Source organism: Oncorhynchus gorbuscha, linkage group LG11 (assembly GCF_021184085.1).
Source record: "Oncorhynchus gorbuscha isolate QuinsamMale2020 ecotype Even-year linkage group LG11, OgorEven_v1.0, whole genome shotgun sequence".
Lineage (NCBI taxonomy): Eukaryota > Metazoa > Chordata > Actinopteri > Salmoniformes > Salmonidae > Oncorhynchus > Oncorhynchus gorbuscha.
Genome location: NC_060183.1, coordinates 64,477,452 through 64,489,824, shown reverse-complemented (window position 1 = coordinate 64,489,824; position 12,373 = coordinate 64,477,452). Strand labels below are relative to the sequence as shown.

The 12,373-nt window shown below is 44.5% G+C and overlaps 1 protein-coding gene across 2 annotated transcripts in view; it reads right to left on the bottom strand.

Moving 5' to 3' along the window:
* Nucleotides 1-6,467: 6,467 nt before the first annotated feature.
* LOC124049114 (versican core protein-like) overlaps nucleotides 6,468-12,373 on the bottom strand; it is a 30,278-nt gene continuing 24,372 nt past the window's right edge. For both annotated transcript variants that reach the window (XM_046370467.1, XM_046370466.1), the window contains 5 exons: nucleotides 12,294-12,373; nucleotides 11,482-11,564; nucleotides 9,501-9,645; nucleotides 7,984-8,166; nucleotides 6,468-7,888 (listed from right to left, as the gene is read on the bottom strand). The exon at nucleotides 12,294-12,373 is cut by the window's right edge and continues 79 nt beyond it. In XM_046370467.1, coding sequence (XP_046226423.1) covers nucleotides 7,737-7,888; nucleotides 7,984-8,166; nucleotides 9,501-9,645; nucleotides 11,482-11,564; nucleotides 12,294-12,373 — 643 coding nt within the window. In that variant the 3' untranslated portion in view covers nucleotides 6,468-7,736. The remainder of the gene's footprint in view (nucleotides 7,889-7,983; nucleotides 8,167-9,500; nucleotides 9,646-11,481; nucleotides 11,565-12,293) is intronic.

Below are 12,373 nucleotides of genomic sequence, written 5' to 3'. Positions count from 1 at the left end.
GTTCTCACACACATTGAGAACCTATTACATTTACAGAGAAAAGAAGGGGGAGGGGTTGTGGGAGAGGAGAGAGGGAGGTCATGTGGAGGAAGTTAGTGGTATCACTAAAACTGTGATGTTTTATTTTTAGATACTGTAAAACACGAGGTGTGAGACAAAATCCATGTTTTTTTGTAATCTGGGACCTGAAATTGTACAGACATAGTTTACGCCTGTACAATTTAAGGTTCATTTAATTTAATCTGTTATTTCTATGCAGGAACAGAAAGGGAAGATGGATTTGAGGGAAGGAGGGAGATAAAGATGATAAAGATGATTATTCATGCCATAGCCCGAAGGACGTGCTTGGACTGAGAACAACCTGGTGCAACTTCTGATAATTGGACTGATACCTTTGGACACTTACCTGGTCTGTGCAATTAAACCAAGGACAACAAAAGAACAACACTATTTACACAAAAACTAAACGCAAAGATGGTGTAGACGCAAAGATGGTGTAGACGCAAAGATGTGTAGAGGAGGAAGTAGAGGCATAGCGGTAGAGGATATAGTAGGAGGATAGGGGTAGAGGATATAGAATGAGCCCTTGGGTTAAAATATATAGTAGGAGGAAAGGGGTAGGGGATATAGCAGGAGGATAGGGGAAGGGGAAAATGTAGGAGGACAAGGGTAGAGGACATACGGGTAGACAATATGGTAGGATGATAGGGGTAGAGGTTATTGTAGGTGGAAAGGGGTAGAGGATATAGTAGGATGAATGGGGTAGAGAATATAGTAGGAAGATGGGGCAGAGGATATAGTAGTTAGGTAGGATTCAAGGATATAGTAGGAGTATGGGGTAGAGGATATAGTAGGAGGATAGTGGTAGAGGATAGGGATGGAGGATATAGTATGAGCCCTAGAGAAGAGGACATAGCAGGATTATATAGTAGGAGGATATGGTATGAGGATGGGGTAGGATATACAGTAAGGAGGATAGGCGTAGAGGATATAGTAGGAGGATAGGGGTCGAGGATATAGTAGGAGGATAGGGGTTGAGGATATAGTAGGAGGATAGGTATAGAGGATATAGTAGAGGATAGGTATAGAGGATATAGATAGGGGGAGGATATAGTAGGAGGATAGGTATAGAGGATATAGTAGGAGGATAGGTATAGAGGATATAGTAGGAGGATAGGTATAGAGGATATAGTAGGAGGATAGGGGTCGAGAATATAGTAGGAGGATAGGTATAGAGGATATAGTAGGAGGATAGGTATAGAGGATATAGTAGGAGGATAGGGGTCAAGGATATAGTAGGAGGATAGGTATAGAGGATATAGTAGGAGGATATATAGTAGGAGGATAGGTATAGAGGATATAGTAGGAGGATAGGGGTCGAGGATATAGTAGGAGGATAGGTATAGAGGATATAGTAGGAGGATAGGGGTCGAGGATATAGTAGGAGGATAGGTATAGGGGATATAGTAGGAGGATAGGGGTCGAGGATATAGTAGGAGGATAGGTATAGGGGATATGGTAGGAGGATAGGTATAGAGATATAGTAGAGGATAGGGGTTGAGGATATAGTAGGGGGTATAGGGATATAGTAGGAGGATAGGTATAGAGGATATAGTAGGAGGATAGGGGTCGAGGATATAGTAGGAGGATAGGTATAGGGGATATGGTAGGAGGATAGGGGTCGAGGATATAGTAGGAGGATAGGTATAGAGGATATAGTAGGAGGATAGGGGTCGAGGATATAGTAGGAGGATAGGTATAGGGGATATAGTAGGAGGATAGGGTCGAGGATATAGTAGGAGGATAGGTATAGGGGATATAGTAGGAGATAGGTATAGAGGATATAGTAGGAGGATAGGTATAGAGGATATAGTAGGAGGATAGGGGTTGAGGATATAGTAGGAGGATAGGTATAGGGGATATGGTAGGAGGATAGGTATAGAGGATATAGTAGGAGGATAGGGGTTGAGGATATAGTAGGAGGATAGGTATAGGGGATATGGTAGGAGGATAGGTATAGAGGATATAGTAGGAGGATAGGGGTCGAGGATATAGTAGGAGGATAGGGGTCGAGGATATAGTAGGAGGATAGGTATAGAGGATATAGTAGGAGGATAGGTATAGAGGATATAGTAGGAGGATAGGGGTCGAGGATATAGTAGGAGGATAGGTATAGAGGATATAGTAGGAGGATAGGTATAGAGGATATAGTAGGAGGATAGGTATAGAGGATATAGTAGGAGGATAGGTATCGAGGATATAGTAGGAGGATAGGTATAGGGGATATGGTAGGAGGATAGGTATAGAGGATATAGTAGGAGGATAGGGGTTGAGGATATAGTAGGATAGGTATAGAGGATATAGTAGGAGGATAGGTATAGAGGATATAGTAGGAGGATAGGGGTCGAGGATATAGTAGGAGGATAGGTATAGGGGATATGGTAGGAGGATAGGGGTCGAGGATATAGTAGGAGGATAGGTATAGAGGATATAGTAGGAGGATAGGTATAGAGGATATAGTAGGAGGATAGGGGTCGAGGATATAGTAGGAGGATAGGGGTCGAGGATATAGTAGGAGGATAGGGGTCGAGGATATAGTAGGAGGATAGGTATAGAGGATATAGTAGGAGGATAGGGGTCAAGGATATAGTAGGAGGATAGGTATAGAGGATATAGTAGGAGGATAGGGTTAGGGGATATAGTAGGAGGATAGGTATAGGGGATATAGTAGGAGGATAGGGGTCGAGGATATAGTAGGAGGATAGGTATAGGGGATATGGTAGGAGGATAGGGGTCGAGGATATAGTAGGAGGATAGGTATAGGGGATATGGTAGGAGGATAGGTATAGAGGATATAGTAGGAGGATAGGGGTTGAGGATATAGTAGGATAGGTATAGGGGATATGGTAGGAGGATAGGTATAGAGGATATAGTAGGAGGATAGGGGTCGAGGATATAGTAGGAGGATAGGTATAGAATATATAGTAGGAGGATAGGGGTCGAGGATATAGTAGGAGGATAGGTATAGGGGATATGGTAGGAGGATAGGGGTCGAGGATATAGTAGGAGGATAGGTATAGGGGATATGGTAGGAGGATAGGGGTCGAGGATATAGTAGGAGGATAGGTATAGAGGATATAGTAGGAGGATAGGTATAGAGGATATAGTAGGAGGATAGGGGTCGAGGATATAGTAGGAGGATAGGGGTCGAGGATATGGTAGGAGGATAGGTATAGGGGATATAGTAGGAGGATAGGGGTCGAGGATATAGTAGGAGGATAGGTATAGAGGATATAGTAGGAGGATAGGTATAGGGGATATGGTAGGAGGATAGGGGTCGAGGATATAGTAGGAGGATAGGTATAGAGGATATAGTAGGAGGATAGGTATAGAGGATATAGTAGGAGGATAGGGGTCGAGGATATAGTAGGAGGATAGGGGTTGAGGATATGGTAGGAGGATAGGTATAGGGGATATAGTAGGAGGATAGGGGTCGAGGATATAGTAGGAGGATAGGTATAGGGGATATGGTAGGAGGATAGGGGTAGAGGATATAGTAGGAGGATAGGGTTAGGGGATATAGTAGGAGGATAGGGTTAGGGGATATAGTAGGAGGATAGGGGTAAAGGATATAGTTGGTGGATTGGGGTAGAGGATATAGTAAGAAGATAGCAATAGATTTAGTCAGAGGATACGGGTAGAGGATATAGTAGGAGGATAGGGTTAGGGGATATAGTAGGAGGATAGGGGTAGAGGATATAGTAGGAGGATAGGGTTAGGGGATATAGTAGGAGGATAGGGTTAGGGGATATAGTAGGAGGATAGGGTTAGGGGATATAGTAGGAGGATACGGGTAGAGGATATAGCAGGAGGATAGGGTTAGGGGATATAGTAGGAGGATAGGGGTCGAGGATATAGTAGGAGGATAGGGTTAGGGGATATAGTAGGAGGATAGGGTTAGGGGATATAGTAGGAGGATACGGGTAGAGGATATAGTAGGAGGATAGGGTTAGGGGATATAGTAGGAGGATACGGGTAGAGGATATAGCAGGAGGATAGGGTTAGGGGATATAGTAGGAGGATATAGTAGGAGGATAGGGTTAGGGGATATAGTAGGAGGATAGGGTTAGGGGATATAGTAGGAGGATACGGGTAGAGGATATAGTAGGAGGATAGGGTTAGGGGATATAGTAGGAGGATACGGGTAGAGGATATAGTAGGAGGATAGGGTTAGGGGATATAGTAGGAGGATAGGGTTAGGGGATATAGTAGGAGGATAGGGTTAGGGGATATAGTAGGAGGATAGGGATCGAGGATATAGTAGGAGGATTTGGTATGAGGATAGGGTTATTGGGTACCAACACACACATGCAGGCCCTCAGTAATGTACGTGTTTCCAAATGTGTGTGTTTTCCTGCCAGTTTGAGGAATTACAGAAGTACACAGGTGTCTTCTCGTGGTATTCCTGTTCTGTTCCTTGATCTTGTTACTGAAAATGTCTTTCAAAGCAGCAGATTGTTTTAGAAGCTGGATGGCGTCATGAGGGTGGTTGGTTTGCTGGCGGCGTTTCATATTTTGCTGGTTTCCAGAGCAAAGGGCTATTTTCATGTCCCCCACCCAGCCTTCAGCTGTTACCAGGACATACAGCAGGGCTTGACTGATAGACAGACTGGGAAGAAAGACTCATTCACTCACTTCAGTCACTTATTTGTCCATTGACTTTGTGAGAGTATATCATCCCTCTTTAAGCATTCGACATGAGAATGCATCCCCCTCTCTAAAATAAAGTACAGTGGCTCCCTCTGTTGGCAATCAATACTTATTGCAGGTAAAGACACTATTTGTATTATTTTCAACAAGCTCCAGTGCCTGTAATGACTAATCTTCTGCATTGAGATATGAAGCGAGAGAACATTGATACACATGGATAAAATCCGTTATAATATTTTTATTGCACACACAGCAGAAGTTGCGATGGAGCAGAGGATGGTGTATAGGTACACTATTAGTGGGTCTTTGGCGACATACACAACATAAACATAAAAACAGACAAAGTATTCTCTGATAAATCACATTCCCTCTCCCTCCTCCGATACAGTATTCCCAAAAAACTCTCCGAGTAGAAACAGACATGATAAAAACAGAGCAAACAGAATGTATGAAAGCAGTAAACAAAGAAGACAAATGCAGCAGAATGTTCTAACTGAGGAACAGCGATATTAGCCGATAGACTGTCAACTACAGTCTCCTCTTTGTACTGTTGTTCCTGCTTAATCAGGAGCAATTGATTTATGCAGATATTTTACAGACGATAGTAACAGGAATATACTGACAAAGTATTTGAGCAATTTTTTTGGGGATCAAAAATGTTCCTTACGTAAAAAGGAATCATTTGTATTTCTAAAAGGTCATAGTTCAAGTGTCTTTGAGGTTGTGTTACTCTGCTTAGATGTGCCTGGATAGGTATTTTACGTATCAGCCAACAAATTCATATGTTACAGCAATCTGGCGCCTAATGGTGATCTGGCACGCATCAATTGGTTGATACATGCATTGTCCGAGCAGGGGAACACGACCTGAGTGTTTCTCAAAGTTGGTTCTGTTGAGAGCAGTTTGGGGGGATTCTCGGGTACAGGTCAACCCCCTGCCCAGCACGGTAACAGCTCACATATCTGGATTGTATAACTTTACTAAACAGGTTGTGTGCAACATAAAGAACTGAAATGAGACATAGTGTAAGTGGTCTTTCTCTGCAAGGTACAACAAGGCAGATTTTTGTAAACAGCAAAATAAGTCATTGTTGTAAAAATCACTTCAGTTCTCATGACCTTTAACAGTATCACAGTCCATTCATTGGTGTAACATATACAATAAATGAAATGGATATGTCTTAATATATAACTTTTATCCTCTATCTTATAAGTCAGGTCTCTAGCCACAGCACACGTTCACCCACATACCTGACATTCATTATACTCTATATTTTCCTCTTTATCATTGTATACATACTGTTTGTATATATATTTTTTAACATTATCTTTACGATGAAGGTATTACTGATGTTTTTAATACGCTGGAGAGCCACTGCAGGAGGTGACTGTCCCAGATATCCCTTCTATGCTTCATATGCTAACAGTCACTTGTCATGAACAACGATTGCACTTCATAGTGACTTTTGTAATTGACCAAAGATGGTGATAAACATGTGGCTCATTATTTTTATATATTTTTTTACATAAAATGAATTCACATGACATACTGCCTGTATGCACAATATTGAATCAAGTCTACACTGAGTATACAAAACACTAAGAACACCTGCTCTTTCCATGACATAGACTGACCAGGTAAATCCAGGTGAAAGCTATGGTCCCTTATTGATGTCACCTGTTAAATCCCCTTCAATCAGTGTAGATGAAGAGGAGGAGACAGGTTAAAGAAGGATTTGTAAGCCTTGAGGCATGGTTTGTGTATGTGTGCCATTCAGTGGATGAATGGGCAAGACAAAAGATTTAAGTGCCTTTGAACAGGGCATGGTAGAAGGTGCCAGGCGCACTGGTTTGTGTCAAGAACTGAAACGCTGCTGGGTTTTTAACACTCACTCAACAGCTTTCTGTATTTATCAGTAATGGTCCACCAACTAAATGACATCCAGCCAACTTGACACAACTGTGGGAAGTATTGAAGTCAACATGGGCCAGCATCCATGTGGAACACTTTCAACACCTTGTAGAGTCCATGCCACGACAAACTGAAGCTGTTCTGAAGGGGGTTGTATATGAGAACAATCAACTTCTATCTTCCATTCTGTGAGCAGAAAATATGGAATGATTCATATAAACCTTCATAACTTGCTGATGTGATTATGTGAATGCTCATTATTCCAAATAATAAACTCGGGTCTCTTTCACTGGAATAATTGCAAACTTGTCACCAGGGCACAGGCAGACATTCTAGTAGTGAGCCAAATATATATTTTATATGTCTTTTCAGTGGATTGTTTCTCAGGAAAAAGAAACAGCATAAAGTGGACATTTTCCGAAAGCATTGGATTGAGATGTGTCCCTCTACAGCAGGCACAGAGAAGCTCTCCTGTTCTCGAGACGGACACTGTAGCTGTGTTAACCATTAAGGCAGTGTGTGTTGTTGTCGGAAGAATCAGACGTGATCTGGGGTGGATTTCACTAAGCAAGATCAAGATCAAGTTAGCCAACTAACTTCAAAAATATTCTGAAACTTCATTTGTCCTAGTTGAATTTGAAATGGACTCAATACTCTGTGTTACAATGTTTATTAAACCTGTGTTTCATGAGAGTTTATCAGAGTTAGCTTGCTGATTGTGATTATGCCTTGTGAAATACCCCATGGCCCTATCCAGGGCCCTAGCTATACATATTTATAAATAGTTCTGAAAGTATGTCAATGCATCTGGCCCTAGCTAACCCCTTGGATCTGATCAGACTCTGTCTGGGATTAGTACATTACTCAAAATTCCAGAAATCCCCATTGGAAGAGTCCTGGAATCAGGAGGGAATAACAGGAAATTCAGATTCCTCCAACCAGGATTTCTGGAAAACTTTGGAAAGTTACTGGAATTTTGCAACCTTATCTGCGCTTTTAAGGACTGACCAGAAATCAGATTAGTGTTGATGTCTTGTCTCTCTCTGGCTCTGTTGCTGCTGGTTACGGCTGCCCTGACGTTGCTAGTTGTAATTCTTCTGTTGTTCTTGGTTGTTTTAATTGTTGTATTGTTGGTTTTGATTGTTGTATTGTTGGTTTCGATAGTTGTATTGGTGCTGGTTTTGATTGTTGTGATTGTACTGATTCTGGTTATGATTGTGATTATCGGTACGTTGCCGAGAAACGAAAGCCTTCTGGTAGGTAGCGGCTGAAAAAACAAAAGGAGAGATTGTTAATGTCGTTGCATCAAGGCCCTGATTAGTTCTGGTAGTCATTGAGACAGTGGAAATGGAAGGTACTCACGGCTCATACAGGTGATCTTGGGGCTGTCCCATTGGCCATTGTCACGGCAGCGGATGGTAGGGACATGTCTCTGTATGAAGCCGTTTTTACAGTGGTAACGAACCAGAGTGTTGATCTCATAACGAGGCTTCATAGAACCGAACACACAGGCATCCTTCACCAATGGGGGCTGGCTGCAAGAGACTGTAGGGAGGAGAGAGGACAGGGGTAAGGTGTGTGTGTGTGTGTGTGTGTGTGTGTGTGTGTGTGTGTGTGTGTGTGTGTGTGTGTGTGTGTGTGTGTGTGTGTGTGTGTGTGTGTGTGTGTGTGTGTGTGTGTGTGTGTGTGTGTGTGTGTGTGTGTGTGTGTGTGTGTGTGTGTGTGTGTGTGTGAGAGAGAGAGAGTGTATGTCTAGGTAGCCATTTGATTAGCTGTTCAGGAGTCTTTTGGCTTGGTGGTAGAAGCTGTTTAGAAGCCTCTTGGACCTTGACTTGGCACTCCGGTACCGCTTGCCGTGTGGTAGTAGAGAGAACAGTCTATGACTATTGTGCCTGGAGTCTTTGACAATTGTTAGGGCCTTTCTCTGACACCGCCTGGTATAGAGGTCCTGAATGGCAGGAAGCTTGGCCCCGGGGATGTACTGGGCCGTATGCACTACCCTCTATAGGGCCTTTCTCTGACACCGCCTGGTATAGAGGTCCTGGATGGCAGGAAGCTTGGCCCCGGGGATGTACTGGGCCGTATGCACTACCCTCTATAGGGTCTTTCTCTGACACCGCCTAGTATAGAGGTCCTGAATGGCAGGAAGCTTGGCCCCGGGGATGTACTGGGCCGTATGCACTACCCTCTGTAGGGCCTTTCTCTGACACCGCCTGGTATAGAGGTCCTGGATGGCAGGAAGCTTGGCCCCGGGGATGTACTGGGCCGTATGCACTACCCTCTATAGGGCCTTTCTCTGACACCGCCTGGTATAGAGGTCCTGGATGGCAGGAAGCTTGGCCCCGGGGATGTACTGGGCCGTATGCACTACCCTCTATAGGGCTTTTCTCTGACACCGCCTGGAATAGAGGTCCTGAATGGCAGGAAGCTTGGCCCCGGGGATGTACTGGGCCGTACGCACTACCCTCTATAGGGCCTTTCTCTGACACCGCCTGGTATAGAGGTCCTGGATAGCAGGAAGCTTGGCCCCGGGGATGTACTGGGCCGTATGCACTACCCTCTATAGGGTCTTCCTCTGACACCGCCTGGTATAGAGGTCCTGGATAGCAGGAAGCTTGGCCCCGGGGATATACTGGGCCGTATGCACTACCCGCTCTAGTGCCTTGTGGTCGGAGGCCGAGCAGTTGCCATACGAGGCAGTGATGCAACCACGATGGAGCACCTGTAAAACCTTTTGAGGATCTGAGGACCCATTCCAAATCTCTTCAATGTTTTTCAATGAGAAAAATTGAAATTTGGTTTACTTTCTGAATTGACTGGAATTGAACTGGAATTGAACTGGAATTGAACTGGAATTGACCCATTTGTGTTTGTGTTACCTGTGCCCTTCTTGCAGGTGAAGGTGAGGTGGTAGTTGCAGGGTACATCATTCCACTGTCCTCCCTCATGCCAGATCATCACCACACAGTCCTCTCCAGATTGGAAGAAACTGTCTGGCTGGTTGGGACGCCAGTGCTCATATTGCTGCAAACAAACAATCACACGCTCTCATCATCACCAAAGTTTAGACCTTTTTCTCATTCATCGCTAGCCATTATGGGAACCAGATGACAGTACCTTTTAACAAGCCTATCGGTTTATACACACGTTTCCTTTGTTAACCCTGCTTTTTCTGTAAGCTGTCAGAAGCTTTAGTTACGAACAGCCTCTAGTGGAGAGAACCCAGCGGAGACTCCTACTGTGACAGAATAGTGCTGAGGTTAGTTAGCATGTGGCTGTAATACACAAATAGGTCATATGGGGGCGCTATTGCTCCATCCCAGTGAGCCAGACCTATAATCTCTACTGTGAAACTGAACCAGATGTTTAGCTAACCCCCGACCACCAGCATCACCCTCTGGCATGGGGACAGGGGGAATTCTCCCCAATTTTCCCCGCCTCCCCCTTCCCCTTCCCTTCTTTAGGATCTTTTTGTTGCAGTGTCCCTGGTCCAAACGGCTACAGCTATGCATCAATGCATGTTAACTAAAACACACAGATGTACACTTAGAACTGAACAAGGTTGTGTCTTGCAGCACTGAGCAATAACGCCGTTAAAAGACAACATTGTTTCAACAGTATCATCTGCGTCTCTCTCTTGTGGCTGTGTGTGCGCAGCAACACACACACACACAAACACACACACACTGTCCTTACTCCATATCTCAGCTCACACTTCATACAGAGAAAACAGCTAGACATTCTCTGCGTAGTATGTGTGTGTGTATGTGTGTGTGTGTGTGTGTGTGTGTGTGTGTGTGTGTCTTAAAACCATCTCTAACACCCATATCACATCATATCATACACTACATGGCCAAAAGTATGTGGAAGCCTGCTCGTCGAACGTCTCATTCCAAAATCATGGGCATTAATGTAGAGTTGGTCCCCCCTTTGCTGCTATAACAGCCTCCACTCTTCTGGGAAGGCTTTCCACTAGATGTTGGAATATTGCTGTGGGTACTTCCTTCCATTCAGCCACAAGAGTATTAATGAGATCGGGCACTGATGTTGGTCGATTCGGCAGTCTGCGTTCCAATTCATCCCAAAGGTGTTCGATAGTTTTGAAGTCGGAGCTCAGTGCAGGCCAGTCAAGTTCTTCCACAAACTGTTGCGACAAAGTTGGAAGCACCTAGCCCGAACCATGATGGGCCTAGCCCGGACCATGATAAACAGCCCCAGACCATTATTCCTCCTCCACCAAACTTTACAGTTGGCACTCTTTCTCCTGGCACTGCCAGATGGTGAAGCGTGATTCCACTGCTCCAGAGTCCAATGGCGGCGGCGACCATTATACCACTCCAGCCAACGCTTGGCATTGCGCAGGGTGATCTTAGGCTTGTGTGTGGCTGCTCGGGCCATGGCAACCCATTTCATGAAGCTCCCAACGAACAGTTATTGTGCTGACGTTGCTTCCAAAGGCAGTTTGGATCTCATAGTGAGTGTTGCAACCAAGGACAGCCGATTTTTACACGCTACACGTTTCAAATCTCGGCGGTCCCGTTCTGTGAGCTTGTGTGGCCAATCACTTTGCGACGTTTCCACTTCACAATAACAGCACTTACAGTTGTCCGGAGCAGCTCGAGCAGGGCAGAGATTTGACGTACTGACTTGTTGGAATAGTGGCATCCTATGACGGTGCCACACTGAAAGTTACTGAGCTCTTCAGTACGGGCTATGGAGATTGCATGGCTCTGTGCTGGATGTTATTCACTTGTCAGCAACGGGTGTGGCTGATATAGCTGAATCCACTCATCTGAAGGGGTGTCCACATACTTTTGATCATGTAGTGAATCTTATCAGGGAATTTTCTCCTGTTTCTACCATGATGCTGCCGTCTGTCCAGCGGAAGTCTCTCTCAAACATCTTGTCGTTCAGACCGATCCACTGGTAGTCATGGCCCAGACCTGGGGGTGAGAAACAACAGTTAGGACTGCATCTGTCTAAGTCTACAACAGCAAATCACAAATACATTTTAAGATGTGTGAATCACCAGCTTCCTGTTCCCAAAGTCTGCTTTCTAAGCCCCAAGACACTGTTGATCTCTCCCTCTTTCCCCCTTTCTAGGTGAATCAATGTTGTTTACACATCATTTCAACCAAAGATTCTATGTGATGACGTTGAATCAATGTGGAAAACTGATTGGATATTTTTGTCACCCAACTTTTAAATCCAATGACATGGTGAAATGGGTTGATTTTACGCTGAATTCACATTAGCTGACAACTCAACCAAATGTAAATCAAAACTAGACGTTGAGCTGACGTTTGTGCCCAGTGGGTAGTTTGAGGTGTGTGTATGAATGATACAGACCAAATCAGAGGGGGTACTTACTTTACAGTAGGTAAGCAGCCCTGGGGTATGACGTGAGTACCCCCTACTGTGAACTGTCCCCAATAAACTAGTCAGGAAAACTGTTGTCATGCTGTTACCACAGCCAGAGCTGCATGTTGCACAAACATCAGTCTTATACAGTTTGTTGTGCAGACTCATCAAAACAGATTCATTATGGAGTCCTGAGTGCTACATATGACACACAATATCTCTACGCTCCATACTCTCTACCCTCTGACCTCTCACCCTAACCTGGACCTGTTACCTGTGACTAATGACAACCTAAGGGAGGCGGGACTTACGGTTGACATACAGCTGCTCCTCCTGTGACAGGACACTGGCTAGGTGGGCTCCTTGGACACGACACTCTCTCTCGGCAGCA